This window comes from Ictalurus furcatus, chromosome 5, assembly GCF_023375685.1.
Source record: "Ictalurus furcatus strain D&B chromosome 5, Billie_1.0, whole genome shotgun sequence".
NCBI lineage: Eukaryota > Metazoa > Chordata > Actinopteri > Siluriformes > Ictaluridae > Ictalurus > Ictalurus furcatus.
In genome coordinates this window covers 7474290-7491037 of record NC_071259.1, presented here as the reverse complement: position 1 = coordinate 7491037, position 16748 = coordinate 7474290, and the positions used below count along the sequence as shown (strand labels likewise).

The following is a 16748-nucleotide window of genomic DNA, read 5'->3' as shown; positions in this document are numbered from 1 at the left end:
AAGGATCTGAGCGACTTTGACAAGGACCAAATTGTAATGGCTAGATGACTGGGTCAGTGCACCTCCAGAACAGCAGTTCTTGTTGGTTGTTCCTGGTATGCAGTGGTTAGTACCTACTAAATGTAGTCCAATGAAGGACAACCAGTGAACCGGCGATAGGGTCATGGGCACCAAAGCTCATTGATCCGCTTAGGGAGCGAAGGCTAGCCCGGCTGGTCCAGTCCCACAGAAGAGCTACTGTAACACAAATTGCTGAAAACATTAATGCTGGCTATTATAGAAAGGTGTCAGAACACAGTGCATTGCAGCTTGCTGCATATGGGGCTGTGTAGCTGCAGACAAGTCAGAATGACCATGCTGACCCCTGTCCACCACCGAAAATGCCTACAATGAGCACATGAGCATCAGAACTGGACCATGGAGCAATGGAAGAAGGTGGTCTGGTCTGATGAATCATGTTTTTTTCAAGGTGTTGACTTTGGTGCCTCCAAATTCCCCAGATCTCAATCCAATCGAACATCTGTGGGATGTGCTGGATAAACAAGTCTGATCCATGGAGGCCCCACCTCGCAACTTACAAGACTTAAAGGATCTGCTGCTAACGTCTTGGTGCCAAATACCTCAGCACACCTTCAGAGCTCTTGTGGGGTCCATGTCTCGATGGGTCAGAGCTATTTTGGCGGCACAAGGGGGACCTACACAATATTCGGCAGGTGGTTTTAATGTTATGGCTGATCAGTGCATATACTTTTGGCCAATAACAGATTTATCATATTTTGTTAGAAAATGTGAATAGCAACATCTTATACTTTTTGACAGATTGTTAGAGATATATTTTAACACTAGGCCAACTGTGTGTCTATTTAAAGGCCAATATTATTGCAACCTAAGTCTATTTTATCATTGGACTACTGGTGAAAACTCTTGGTTTCAAGAGCTAATGCAAGTCGGTTTTCCATCATGTGCAATGCCCTCCACTAATATTGGTACCCTTGGTAAATATCAGCAAAGAATTCTGTGAAAAATTGTCCATATTGTTTCAACTTTTGATCTTTTGTTCAAAAAAATTCACAAACTGCTCTCATGGATATCAAACAATTGCAAACAAAACACAGATTTATTAAAAAATATATATCTTTGTTAAATATCGGTGTGCAACAATTATTGACACCCTTTAATCAATACTTTGTGCTACCTCCCTTTGCCAAGATAACAGCTCTGAGTCTTCTCCTATAATGCCTGATGAGGTTGGAGAATACATGGCAAGGGATCTGAGACCATTCCTCCATACAGAATCTCTCCAGATCCTTCACATTTCGAGGTCCATGCTGATGGACTCTCCTCTTCAGTTCACCCCACAGGTTTTCTATGGGTTTATAGTCAGGGGACTGGGATGGCGATGGCATGACCTTGATTTTGTGGTCAGTAAACCATTTTTGTGTTGATTTTGATGCATGTTTTGGATCATTGTCCTGCTGGAAGATCCAACCACGGGCCATTTTAAGCTTTCTGGCAGAGGCAGTCAGGTTTTCATTTAATATCTGTTGATATTTGATAGAGACCATTATGCCATGTATCCTAACAAAATGTCCAGGTCCTCTGGCAGAACAACAGCCCCAAAACAATAAAGAGCCACCACCATATTAAACCGTGTGCATGAGGTACTTTTCCATTTGGCTACCTCTCTGTGTGTGCCAAAACCACCTCTGTTGTTTACTGCCAAAAAGCTCTATTTTGGTTTCATCTGACCATAGAACCCGATCCCATTCGAAGTTCCAATAGTGTCTGGCAAACTGAAGACGCTTGAGTTTGTTTTTGGATGAGAGTAGAGGCTTTTTTCTTGAAACCCTTCCAAACAACTTGTGGTGATGTAGGTGACTTCAGATTGTAGTTTTGGAGACTTTCTGACCCCAAGATGCAACTAACTTCTGCAGTTCTCTAGCTGTGATCCTTGGAGAGTTTTTGGCCACTTGCACCATCCTCTTCACAGTGCGTTGAGACAATAAAGACACATGTCCAGTTCCAGGTTGATTCATAACATTTCCAGTTGACTAGAACTTCTTAATTATTGCCCTGATGGTGGAAATGGGCATTTTCAATGCTTGTGCTATTTTCTTATAGCCACTCCCCTTTTTGTGAAGCTCAACAACCTTTTGCCGCACATCACAGCTATATTCCTTGGTCTTACCCATTGTTATGAATGACTAAGGGAATTTGGCCTATGTGTTACTTCATATTTATACCCCTGTGAAACAGGAAGTCATGGTTGAACAATTTCCTGTTCCTAGTCACCCAGGTGTACTAAAAATTTTTTAAATATCAATGGGAATATACTTTAGATATATTTTTCTAATATGAATTCATAGGGATGCCAATAATTGTTGCACACCTATAATTAACAAAGATTTTTTTTTTTTTTTATAAACCTGTGTTGTGTTTGCAATTGTTTGATATCCATGAGAGCAGAGTATTTTTGTGATTTTTTTTTTAACAAAAGATCAAAAGGTTAAACAATAGACAATTTTTTCACAGCCTTCTTTGCTCATATTTACCAAGTGTGAGTAATATCCAATATTAGTGGAGGGTACTGTGCCTCTCATAAAGAATTGAAGTCATTTTAATGTTACAGGTAGCCAAATTTCTGATCTTATTTATACCAAGTACTGAACCATTATGTCGGTAGGCTTTGTAGTTGTGTGTGTCATCCCTGCCCTGATCCAAATCAAGAGTGACCACAATGTGCAATATTAAAACAGCACATGAAACACTGCTCGGCGATGCATGTGCAGATTGAGTTCTAAACACACAATTGGTATAAAAATAGATGTACAACACTGCATCTAAAAGCATATTCCCTAGAGGCCTTTATACTTCAGAGTGGAAACTGGCTGAGCACCCTTCCTTTGATTGAGCTTGTCATATCGTGGCCATTGGTAAGTGTGCTCCAGATTATAAATAGTACATTTACGAGGCTGCAGCAGCTATTTTTTGACTTCAGGTGCTTTTCAACCCTCGCAAGTGAAAGATCCAGGTTTATTTTTAGCCTTTCCCGTTTTAGCGCTTCATAGAGGGAGACTGTGGGATGAGTGGAAGGGAGGGGGATGGGTACAAGGATGGATCGCAGTGCAGCCCTCTGGGTAGAAAAGGATAGAGTAATAGAGGGAGGTCACGGCAACCCAGCTAACCTCAAATGCCACATGCACAGAATGGTTAGAGCACAGAAACACAGTAGGGATCACTCAGAAGGGCTGCGCTTGTGCCTTTTTACAGCCAGCATTATAATCAAGCTCTCCTCGGGACAGCATTTTAACAACAAGGCATGATGGAGAAATGAGAACGAGGAAGAAAAAAGCAGAAAACTTCTTCTTGTTCTTCCTTTTAGTCAGCATGTTTTCAGGACCCATTACCGATTGGCATATCTGGTCCCTTGTGCATGGAACAAGTTGCGTTACCGTAGCAACCTCTGGGCCGCGAAGTGAAATTCACGTTTATTTTTAGGCACAGCTCATGCGGTGTGTATGCACTATGAGGTTAAAGTGTGCGCTGATTCCCTACATTATGTATTGCAGTGCTGCTGCCATGACGTTTTATAATCAGAGAGGCAATTTTAGTTCATTTTGTGCACATATAAAGCTATATTGTAGTATATTTGCCATTAAATAATTTTCATATTTTTAATCATCTTAATTATGTCATTCGAGAACATGTTATGAAGGAAAGCATGCATATGGACAGATGATTGGTATTGGAAATACACATTACATCATGAGATTAGGAACAAGCCTGCCACCAGCACTGGAAAAGTTAATTTAATTTAGTAAAATTTGCTTCAAAAACACTGTTTCTTCTTACGTTTCAACAACAGAAGCTGCAAGTCCTGCTTTTATAAGACCATATTAAAATTTATATCCAGGTACATTTTTTTATTTTTTATTCTACCCTGCCTTTCATTATTTAGTGCTACTGTGCCAGTATTGATATTTGGCAGGCGAGAAAGGCTTCAGCAGTGGGAATGCTAAGACAGTCCAGAGCATTTGGCATTTCTCCATCACTGTGCAAGTTATCACCTTACTGTAAGCAGATCGTCATTACATGAAACTACTATACTCCCATAAAGGGATACAGACGCGTGGAAGAACGTCTTTATAATGTGACCGAGGCAGCCTTCTGTGAGAATATCTTTATGGAATAGACCAGCTAAGTCTCAAAATCTGTTATACTTCTGTCCAGAAAAGAAATAAATAAATTGATGTGGAAGTTTAAAAATCATCCACATGAACGTGAACATTCTGGGCTGTATGTGATACATACAGTCAATAGAGACATAGGGAAAGTTACTCGTGTTCAGAGTTGGGTTACACACACTCTTAAGTCAATTTTCTTGCCGCCACATTCAGATTATGCAAATCAAGTGCGTGCTTGCGAGATTTTTCTTTAGTAGAATTGTCCAAAACAGGGAATTTCAATAGCATCAAGACCACTGTCTTTAAACCCAAGCACTTGATTTCAAACCCAACAGCAACTGGGGTAGAAAATGCAGACTAAAGAAGCCTATCTATTCTTTTCCCTGTAATGCCAAATGTAATTTGAGCTTGTTATATTACATTTGATATTACATAATGTACATATTACATTGTACATACAGTCGTGTGAAAAAATAAGTGCACCCCATGGAAATTGTTGGCTTTTTTGACATATTTGGACAAACAACCATTTGCTCATCTTTGAAACAGTGCCTATTAATGAAGTTGCTATACTTGAACAAAACAACAAGGAAAATGAGCTTTTTCAATCATTTATTCAACAGAAATATCAATAGATGTGATATTCTTCTGTGGAAAATGTAAGTACACCCTTGGCCACAGAAGCTAGTATTGCTCCCTTTAGCAGAATTAACTTCTTGTTTTGCATAATTGTCCACCAGTCTCTGACATCGGCTTGCTGGGATTATTGACCACTCTTCCATGCAATATTCTTTCAGTTGCAAGATGTTTCTTGCATATACTGCCCTTTTCAAATCCCCCCACAACATTTCAATGGGATTCAAATCCGGGCTTTGTCTAGGCCATTCCATAACCGTCCATTTCTTCTTTTTGATCCATTCCTCTGTGGATTTGCTAGTGTGTTTAGGATTATCATCCTTTTGAAAGGTCCACTTTCAGTACAACTTCAACTTTTGTACAGTTGGCCTCTCATTATCTTCAAGCACTCTTTGATATGATGCAGAATTCATAGTTGAATCAATGACTGTCCAGTCCCTGAAACAGCAAAGCAACCCCAAAGCATAACATTTCCACCGCCGTGCTTCACAGTTCTTATGAGGTGCTTCTCCTGAAAAGCTGTCTTTGGTCAGCGCCAAACATGTCTGCTGTTACTGTGGCCAAAAACAACTGTATCTTTGATTCATCTGTCCAGAGCACTTTGTTCCAAAAGGTCTGGTCTTTGGCTACATGTTCATTTTGCAAACTGTAGTCTTGTTCTAATGTTCTTTTTAGACAGCAAAGCCTTTTTCCTGGCATGTCTCCCATGCAGGTCAAATTTGTGTAATCTTTTTCTGATTGTAGAAGCATGCACTTTGACACCAACAGTTGTAAGACTTAATAGCAGATCCTGTGATGAAATTTTGGGGTTCTTGGAGACTTCTTTTTGCATCCGACGGTCTGCTCTTGGGCTGAATTTGCTGGGATGGCCAGTCCTGGAGATAATGCCAGCCATTTGAAATCCGCATCATTTGTAGATGATTTTCCTTACAGTGGAATGATGTATTTCATATAATTTGGAGATCTTTGTAAATCCCTTGCTAGACTCATAGGCATCCACAACCTTGTTTCTGAAGGCCTTACAGAGCTCTTTAGATCTTGGCATGATGACACCACGCACATTAATAACAAAAGGAACACCAGACACTAGATATGACAGTTTAAAATAAGACAGGTTCCACCTGCACTCCCTAAGCAGGTTCTGATCACTGATACCCAATCGTGTACTTACTTTTTTCCATGTGACTGATCTGTATTTTTTGTTCATTTAAATTGTGAAAATGACTACAAAATGTCAATTTTCTGTGTCATTTGATTGTGTCTGAGTGTAACGCCTTTATTAATAGACACTGTTTCAAAGAGGATCAAATGTTTGCTTTTCCAAATATGTCAAAAAACTATTTGACATGGGGTGTACTTATTTTTTCACATGACTGTATTACATATTACATGTACACATTACATATTTCATTTGATATTACTTGCTGTAACATAAAAGCAGGAGACAATTTTAAACTGAACCATTAAAAAGACTAAAATCCAGATATATGAGTGACAAGATGGCAAGCATTGAAAGAAACATCTAATAGCAGTCTAGCATATTGTCAATATTTTGCTGCATGAATAGTCCTAATTGTAATTAATTAGTGCAAATTTGTTTTAACAATATGGCTTTTACCATAATTGTTCAGCAGATGATAAAATAGCACTTGATCCAGCACACGCATTATTTTGCATTTTATTTTTTCTATATTGTGCTCCAACAGTTACTTGCACTTAGATACTAAATCGAGGTCATGAAATCATAACGTGTGCATGGACGTAGGCTATTTATGAGGCGCTATTCTCTAATTTGAGTCTTTAATAAAATGATGTTTTTGTTCATATGGCCCTATTATCCTGTCACTCTGAATACAGTCCCTAATTTGGATTTCCTGTGCTTAAGAGTGAAAAAGAAAACAATTGTTATGACATTTACAAATGTCAGGACAAGCTGGAAAGACCAGCAAGAGAGAAAAATGAAGACGATTAACACTAGTAGATCTGCCTGAATGAAATATTCTGGTGTAACCAAGACCATGTGCAGCAAGATGATGTGTTTTAATTTGTATGACACTTTCAGTAGCTCTAAGAAAAGAGTGCATTGCATTGAGAATGTTACTTATTATGTGGTTGCAGTCGCAGATGGGGAAACTTTGAATGCATCGTCTGGGGCATTCAAGTAACATATCCATTGATTATATGACACCATATATATGGCATGTTTTTTTTCGTATGGATTATACCAGATGCACTAGATTTGAAAGCCCTGTACATGTTCTCGTTGGATTCGTGGTTTTCAACAGCACTGATCGCTGAATACGATATTCATAAGCATGTATTAGACAGTGCATTGATTTCAGATACAACAGCACTTGTGGTTCTTTTTTTGACTATTCATTAAATGTGATTTAAAAATGTCTTTCTTATTTTAATTAGACTAATTAGTCACCCTTGGCATAAAAGCCTTTTTTTCCCGGCAAGAGCTGATCCAGAAATTCCTCTGAGGGTTTTAATGGCTTAGTTAGACTGCTTTCTCTGTGTGATTGTGTACGTGACTAAATAATATTCCTTTTTTCAGGCATTCAGAATTGTGATGCACATGCACTTTTATTCAGAACCTGATCTATCCTACAAGGGTCAAACAGACAGGATTGTAACACATGGAAGCCAGAAGCAGTAGGGTATAAACATGGCATATTTTATGTAGGCTATTCCAGTAATTATAGTGAAGTAGCATGGGTTAGATGACATAGCAGTCAATGCTTGAAGTATAGGAACTAAAAACCAGCAATAGACAACACATTCGATGGATAATTTGATTAAAGTTTGGTGCATTTCCATCAGGTATTCCAAAGATACAACACCTAGAACTCAAAATGTAAAAGGAAGGACAAATGGAGCACAAACATCCGTTCCATGAACATGACAAGACATGCATGGTAGGCTGATTGACATGTCTAAAGTGTCTGTAGTGTATGAATGGGTGTGTGAGTGTGTATGTGATTGTGCCCTGCGATGGACTGGCACCCTGTCCAGGGTGTACCCCGCCTTGTGCCCAGTGTTGCCTGGGATAGGCTCCAGGTTCCCCCGCGACCCTGAAGAAGGAGTAAGCGGTAGAAGATGGATGGATGGATGGAGGATCAAGAATAGTGATCAAGGAGTGTAGACAAAATGTAGAAATCTGAAGAAGAGTAGGAAAGATTCAATGACAGTACGGTTCTATGATAAAGGTACAGTTTAAAAAATAATAATAATAAAAAAGAGAGAAAAGCCCAAATAAATATTCTGAATCCAGGGTGAATCATCAGGAAACCTAAACCCATGGTTCTCAAAAATGGGTTCCAGGAACCCATTCAGTTAAGCATAGTCACAGGATCCGTTTTTGTTTGTTTGTTTGTTTGTTTGTTTAAAGCTTTTTTTAAATGACTCTGAATCTTGTATTTGATTTATTGTGGTCCGTTACAGATGATAATGATCGGCTTGGTTACGATAGCTTGCTCACGTCTTTCCCTACATTTGCTGTGTGTACTTATTACCTTTATAAAAGCATAATAATCATCATATTGCATTCCAGGAATCTCTGCAAATCAGTGTTGGATTAAATGCCTCTGTGACTGAATAAAGCTGCCACTTTGGGGCTGTTGGTTCATTTGAAGCGGCTTCCTGCGTTAATTTGTGTAATTAAGGAGCCAAAAGGCTCAGGGGCTTTGCGGCAAGAGATGATTATGTCCTCCACAGGACCCCTCCCAGAACCACATCCATTGCCCTAATTAATAGTCAGGGCTATTCGGCGTCAGTTCTATCTGGTGTGAATTTGTATGTGGCACCGGGTCAGGTGACCCTCGCTGATTCCAAACCTGTTCCGTGCAACAGAAAACAAGCTGTCCTGCTGTGAGGCCACACGGCAACTATCTGCGCTTCGGGGACACTTCGGCTGCAGAAAAAGCTCTGTGTATTGGTATGCTTCTCAACCACACCATTAGTCTTAGCACTGCTCACTAACAATGTCAGTCCATACAGGGTTTCGTAGTGTTTTTTTGATTTTGCTGCAGCTTTTTTCAGAATTTGCCATGCAATTTGCAGAGGGTTTTTTTGTGTGCTTTTTTTATGGAAAACTACTTGAGTTGGCGAAATTGCAATTGCACAAAATTGTCAAATTGATGTTTGTTGGTAAATGAGACCTTTTAGCTGTACACGTTTTCGACATGGAAGGGGGCTTTGGCTGAATGCGTGTTGATGACGTCACATGACGCGTCTTGGCCATAATCTGCGGAAAATCTGCATTAATTTTGAAAAATTGCAAGCTCCTGCGAATATTTCTGCGATCGCAAAATCACAAATTCCTGGAGTGACTGTATGTTACACCACAAAGCAAGATCATGTAGAGAAATCAGTAAAGGAAATAATCTGAAGCCGAGGCCACGGTTGCTCTTAATGTTCAGTAACCAGTATGAAACAGTGTTGTGGCATCTCCTGACACTGAGCACCAAAATCTCATTAAGTGTACAATTGGATAATATGGGCTTGCTTGTGTGAAGCTTGTGGGTTATTACAAATCAAATTTTTTCATGCTTTGCAGTTTCTCACAGCAGATCCAATCATATCATTTAATCTGATATAGAGATAGAGTATATAAACCCACCGGCCACTTTATTAGGAACACCGGTACCCCTGCTTGTTCATGCAGTTATCCAACTGTGGTTTAAGAAGAATAAATCAATTTGGGATGTGCTGCTCTAGGAAAACAAACTTCAAGGTGGTAACAGTAACTCTTCTTTGCATCAGGTTGTACCACACCAGCCCACCAAAGTGTTTATTTACACTTTTATCAGCCTCATTTACCAGCCCAGTTATTTAATTTCCATTTTGATTTTAATCAGAATTTTAACAGATGATATTTTCACTTTCCTATCAACTGTCATAAGTGATAGTGTCTCTCTCGCTCTCTCTCTCTCTCTCTCTCTCACACACACACACACACACACACACACACACACACACACACACACATAGCCTCTGAAGAATGCCAGGCATTTCCCCTGTCTAAAGTGCACTGTGCGCCAACAGAATTCAATTTGTTCAAGACAATCATGGCTGACCTGCATTTCCCAAGCAGCAGTGCAGCCTGTGGCCCCAGATGAATTTCCTTCAAGGTCAGATGATGCTGTGTACAAGGCGAGAGAGCATGGGATAAAGAGGAGACTTTTCTCTTTTTGGCATATGACTGTCACACATATGCAGCTTGACTCTAAAGATAAGATGAGAGGACAAGTACTTTGTCACAGAAGCTGTGTTCTTTACTCATCCTGCTCACTAAATGGTCTAAGTAACTATTAAAGAATATAACTGTATTTATAATCTTAAAGACATTTCACCACCTTCACCACCTTCACCACTGGGTTCAGTATTTTCGTCGATGACATTAAGGATTAATTAGCCTGAACTTGTAAGCATTTCAACCCTTGTGATTGTAAGCTTTGGTACCGCGCATGGAATAAAACCTCTGTTTTAAATGGTACTTCTGTCAGAGCTTCTGTTATAGAAAATTACTCAACATCAGGTTACTTCAAGTAGCAAACCACAACCTGCCAAGCCTGTGTTTGAAATGTGCATTAGTAGGCTATGTATGTATCTTAAGATAAAATAAATCTACCGATCTATAGGGTATTCCAGTTTTTGCAATCTTTAACTGTCCAGTTTTGGTGAGGCTGTGCCCACTGTACTGTACAGTAGTTGCCTTGATGTTCGGTGTACTGTGTGGTATGAGATGCTTTTCCGCTCACCGTGATTGAAAAGAGTGCTTATTTGAGTTACTGTAGCCTTCATGTCAGCTCAAACCAATTCAATTCAATTTTATTTGTATAGCGCTTTTAACAATGGACATTGTCTCAAAGCAGCTTTACAGAAACATATAAATAAAGGATACAGATTTTAAGTGTGTGAATTTATCCCTGTTGAGCGAGACAGTGGCGACGGTGGCAAGGAAAAACTCCCTAAGATGATATGAGGACGAAACCTTGAGAGGAACCAGACTCAGAAGGGAACCCGTCCTCGTCTGGGTAACAACGGATAGTGTGAAAGTAAAAGAAAGTTCATTATGGTTTTTATATGAAGTCTGTTTGTTGAGCTAGTCCACTGTTCACCAAAGGAGACCTGAGTGCAGTCTGTCCATTCTCTTCTGACCTCTCTCAACAAGACATTTTCATTTTGTTTTTCTGTTTTTGCACAATTCTGGGTAAACACTAGAGACTGTTATGCGTGACAATCCCAGGAGATCAGCAGTTTCTGTAATACTCAAACTAGCCTGTCTGGCAGCAACAACCATGTCACGGTCAAAGTCACTGAGATCAAAGTCACTGAGATCACATTGTTGTCATCACAAAGATCACATTGTTTTTTTCTCCAATCTGATGTACGTCTCATTCAAGTTTTTTTTTTGTTGTTTACTGCTGCAGTAGCGTGGGATGGAGAGTTTTTTTCTGATGAGCTTTGATATTAAAGGGGAGTTCACCTATCTTCTGCTCCAGGCAACCAGCTTGGCAACAGCTAATCTCCTTTTGTTTAAAGCAGAAGTGCTTCTAGCAGTAATGCCCAGACTCGTATTTGGCTGTACAGCATAGGCTTTTGGTGTTAATTTGTTTTATTGTTAACATACAATGATAAAAATGGCCAAATATGTCAATCTTTTATCTTGTGTATTTATGGTTTCCGAGTTGGCATAAACTGCTTATCACACATACTTATCATCTGTGTCTGTTCTGTATATATTTAATAACACTTTCACTTATGCGTTCAAAATAGAGATTCGTTTATCAAGAGATTCGTATAGGCCACTGTCCTCATGCAAAAGGCTGCTTGATATGTCATTGCACAGCTCTTTCCTGGAGGTTTCCTGCCATCTGCCACTGCTGCGCATGACTGCCTAGTGACCTATAGCCAATGATGAGAATATCCATGCTTCAGAGGGCAGCTATGAAAAACTACTGTCCAGAATTAAGCAGCATTGTTTCATCTTTTAGATTGTGTAATTTCACATTCCCTTAAGTGAGGGTGATTATGAATGACACTCAAATCATTTATAAACAGGAAAGAAACATGTGGGATTAATTCAGCTCCAAAACTGATGTTATAGACCTTATAAATGTCCATGGTAGAACTTCTTTAAACGAGAAAGAAGAGACATGGTATGATTTCTCCCTGTAGTCCAGATTAGGGATTATGTTATAGGACAGGACATTCATAGTACATGGCATACAGTGTTTTATCACTTTGGGTCTTGATTAAAAAAAATCATGTAAAATTCTTTAATTATTCAAAAAACTCATCTCAACGATCTAATTGTGATTTATACGAGTGCACAAATAAAAAAAATATGTCCCATGGTGCCTTTCCTCCATTAAATTTAATGTTAGAATATACACTCACTGGCTAGTTTATTCAGAAAACCTGTGCATTCGTGCAATTATCCAGTCATCCAATCATCCAATCATGAGGAAGCAGCATAATGCATAAAATCATGCAGATACAGGTCAAGAGCTTCAGTTAAAGTTCACATCAATCATCAGAATGAAAAGAAAAAAGTGATCTCTCTGACTTTGACTGTGGCATGGTCATTGGTGCCAGATGGTCTTTTTTGAGTATTACAGAAACTGCTGATCCTGGGATTTTCACACAACAGCCTCAAGAGTTTACACAGAATGGTGTGAAAAACAACAAAAAAAAATCATGTCAGCCTCAGTTCTGCAGATGAAAATGCCTCGTTGAAGAAAGAGGTCAGAGGAGAATGACCAGACTGGTTTGAGCTGACAAGGAGGCTACGGTAACTCAAATAACCACTCTTTTCCACTGTGATGAGCAGAAAAGCATCTCTGAACTCAGGACATGTCAAATGTTGTGCAGATGGGCTACAAAACTAGAAACCCGAGGGTTAGGGTTAGGGTTCCAATCTTCAAGTGACAAATGTGGGTTCCTCCTGAGTTGAAATCTTGTTTCAGCATAACTCCAGATGCATAATTCACAGCTTAGTGGAACAACATGAAAAGTATCACTGTGCATAATGTAGTGTGGATGTTGGAATAATCATCCCTATTTGGTGGGAATGATCATAATGTACATAAAACATCCATGCTGGCTTTGTTTTTCAAAGTGAGATCCAAACCACTATGCAAAACACAAAAAATTCTTGAAATGGATTAGTGGTATAATGATATACTGGTATCTCAGTTTGTCATTGTGAGGAAATCTGAAATATTTATACCACTAACAATTCACCAAAATAGAAAACTGACGCACATGACACTGACCTTTCAGCTCTTTGCATACAAAGATGCTATACACCGATCAGCCATAACATTAAAACCACTGCCAGGTGACGTGAATAGCATTCATTGTCTCATTACAATGGCACTTGTCCAGGGTTGGGATATATTAGGTAGCAAGTGAATAGTCAGTTCTTGAAGTTGATGTGTTGGAAGCAGGATCTGAGCGACTTTGACAAGGAAGAAATTGTGGCTAGACGACTTGGTCAGAGCATCTCCAAAACTTCAGGTTCTCACGAGCATCAAAACTAGACCATGGAGCAATGAAAGAATGTGGCCTGGTCTGATGTATCATGTTTTCTTTTACATCATGTGGGCAGCCAGGTGCATGTGCATCGCTTTCCTGGGGAAGAGATGGCACCAGGATGCACTATGGGAAGAAGACAAGCCAGCAGAGGCAGTGTGATGCTCTGGGAAATGTCCTGCTGGGAAACTTTATGTCCTGGCATTCATGTGGGTGTTACTTTGACACGTACCACCTACCTAAACATTGTTGCAGACCAAGTACACGCCTTCATGGCAACGGAATTCCCTAATAGCAGTGGCCTCTTTCAGCAGGATAATGTGCTCTGCCACACTACAAAAATTGTTCAGGAATGGTTTGAGGAACAAGACAAAGAGTTCAAGGTGTTGACTTGTCCTCCAAATTCCCCAGATCTCAATCCGATCAAGCATCTGTGGGATGTGCTGGACAGACACGTCTGATCCATGGAGGCCCCACCTCGCAACTTACAGAACTTAAAGGATCTGCTGCTAACGTCTTGGTGCCACAGCACACCTTCAGAGGTCTTGTGGAGTCCATGCATCGACGGATCAGAGCTGTTTTGGTGGCACAAAGGCAGGTGGTTTTAATGTTATGGCTGATCATTGTACAGTTACAATCAAAATTATTCAACCCTCATTCCAAATCAGGTTTATTGTCAAAGTTTACAGACTTTCAGCTGTTTGCAATGAACAAAAGCAATAGAAATAATTCAACACAACAAATTCTTCGAGTGGTTTCCCTAAATTCAACTGAAAATGCAACTTATAATGATTTCTCCAGTCACAAAATTATTCAGCCCCTTCATGGCAAGCATCTTTAGCACTTAGTAGAGCGCCCTTTTGCTGTTATGACCTGCTGCAAACGAGATGCATAGCTTCTGGCAGTGTTACTGAGGAACCCATTCCTAAAGAGCAATGGCCTGCAGTTCAGTAATAGTCTTGGGTTTGCATGCTGCAACCAAACCTTGGTGAAATTTGAGGTATGCTTGGGATCATTGTCCTGTTGGAAGGTCCAATGACACCCAAGCTTCAGCTTCCTCACAGATGGCATGAAGTTTCCTCCTAGGATTTCCTGATACGTCACTGAATCCATCTTGCCTTCCACACACCGAAGGTTTTCAGTGCCAGAGGATGCAAAGCAGCCCCAGAGCATCACTGAGTCACCACCATGCTTGACTGTAGGCAGAGTGTTCTTTCTTCATTCTTCTTTCTCCAGACATACCGCTGATCCATCGTGCCGAAAAGTTCCAGTTTTGTTTCATCGCTCCACAGAACAGGATCCCAAAACATCTGTGACTTATTTATATGACTTGGAGCCGACTTTTCTTGTGCTTTTGGGTCAGTAGTGGTGTACGTCTTGGAGTTCTGGCATGGAAAACTTCAACGTTTAGTACATGCCTTACTGTGCTCACTCGAGTGTTTTTCCACAACCTGCCTTCTCAGAAATCTGCTTGATAGCCATTGATAGCATCATTTTTCTGCCCCGTCCAGGTATTTCATACATTTTCTGCCTCTAGACAGTTCAGGTATTTCATGTGTTCCAGCTCAAGCATGCCTGGTGCAACTAACGAAGCCCTTGATTAGTTGCATCAGGTGTGCTTGAGACAACAACTGTTTTGCATATTTGTGCTGTTGTGAAGGATTCTATTAGAGGGGTTGAATAATTTTGAAACTGGAGAAATTTGGGGAAACCACTTGAAGCATTCCTTGTGTTGAACTATTTCAATTGCTTTTGTTTGATTTGTTCCTTGCAATTTTTTTTTGCAATCAATAAAACTGATTTGCAATGGGGGTTGAATCATTTTGATTGCAACTGTATGTATAGTTGTTAAAAAAAAAAAAAAAAAATATATATATATATATATATATATATATATATATATATATATATATATTTATATATATATATATATATATATATATATATATATATATATAGTTGTAATGTTATCAGGGGTTGTTTATACACTTCAACTCCTGATGTGAAAGATGTGTATATGTCGTTCTTTTAGCTTTTATTGGCAAAACGCCAGTGCTGTTTTATTTTGGGCTGCAATATTTCCTTAGTGCCTCCGGGCTTTCCGTGTCTGAGTCCTAGAAAAGTGCAGAACTTCGCCCGCATCACCATAAAGGTGACATTTCTGACAGGTTTCTTTCAATTTCTTGCAGTTTTCATAGCAGTGTCGACATTTTCAACACATTCTCATACATTCACTGCCTGTGTGTGCCCAAGTCCAAGTGTGCTGAACTTTTAATTTGAGGTTGTTTTAAAGACATTGGATTTGGTAGTCTGAATTTGTGTGTCAACCCTTCCACGTTTAAAGCATAATCATATATTACATGCAGCTTTTAAAGTTTCATCCTGATTATAAGTGCAACCAGCACATCATCCATCAGCTTGATTTAGAAATATCATAAGCTGACCTTCAAATGAAGTGTTACCGGAAACCTCACTGTCTCACATCTGTGTGCATGTACTATAAGTAGTAATTTCTCTCTCTCTCTCTCTCTCTCTCTCTCTCTCTCTCTCTCTCTCTCTCTCTCTGTGTCTCTCTGCAGTTGGAAGGTGAAGCGGAGCAGAAGCGTTTTGAAGAAGGAAAACTTCGGTATCTTCAAAACAAGGCGAAGAGAGTGGCGGAGAAGGAACAGAAACAATGATGCCCCTCAGTACCTGAGCATAATATGATAGTGTAGCAGAATATTCCAGTAGAACATTGTCCAAAGTCTCAGTTAAAAAATACAAGCCTCTCTTATCTTATGTAGCTGAGTGGATGAAAAGGGGGGAAAATATTTTACGTACGTCGTACTTTCCACTAATGCTTTCCATTTGTTGTTTCGCTGCTGCATACCAAAGCACCTTGTGTATGTAGATATTCGTTGGAACAGAGTATTATATTATATAAATCTTATGTCTGAAGAGATCTATTTATGAAGTGCTTCGATCATTCTGTGTAATAATAAAAAGGATGCACTAATAACAACTTGCGCATGTCTATCTGTAATACAATTTGTAGTGATGGTAATGGCCAGCCAACAATTTATACAACTCCAATAAATAAGGGATAAAACATAACAAGGTGCTCTGTTACAGGAAAATAATCAACGACTGGGTGGTGTGATGTGGCCTGAGTGTTTTTCTTATACAACTGCAGTTTGACAACAATTCCATTTTATATTTATTAAGGTAAATATTTCACGGGATAATGCTCTGGTATGTAAGCCAGACATAAGTTCCTGTTATCACTTATGTTATAGGAGCTATAAGGAGTCGTTCTCTCAACAGCCTCTCGTTCAATATTTCTTTCTATAGAGACAATAATATACTAGAACTAATATAAACCTCTGGCAGTCAGCATTAGTGTCC

At 39.5% G+C, this 16748-nt stretch overlaps 1 protein-coding gene across 3 annotated transcripts in view; it reads left to right on the top strand.

The window, feature by feature from the left end:
• acot7 (acyl-CoA thioesterase 7) overlaps positions 1-16495 on the top strand; it is a 91724-nt gene extending 75229 nt beyond the window's left edge. The window contains exon 10 of one of the 3 annotated variants that reach the window (XM_053624548.1): positions 15944-16495. In XM_053624548.1, the coding sequence (XP_053480523.1) occupies positions 15944-16042 (99 nt within the window). In that variant the 3' untranslated portion in view covers positions 16043-16495. The remainder of the gene's footprint in view (positions 1-15943) is intronic. The other 2 variants (XM_053624551.1, XM_053624550.1) reach the window with 2 other exon arrangements.
• The last annotated feature ends 253 nt before the right edge of the window (positions 16496-16748 follow it).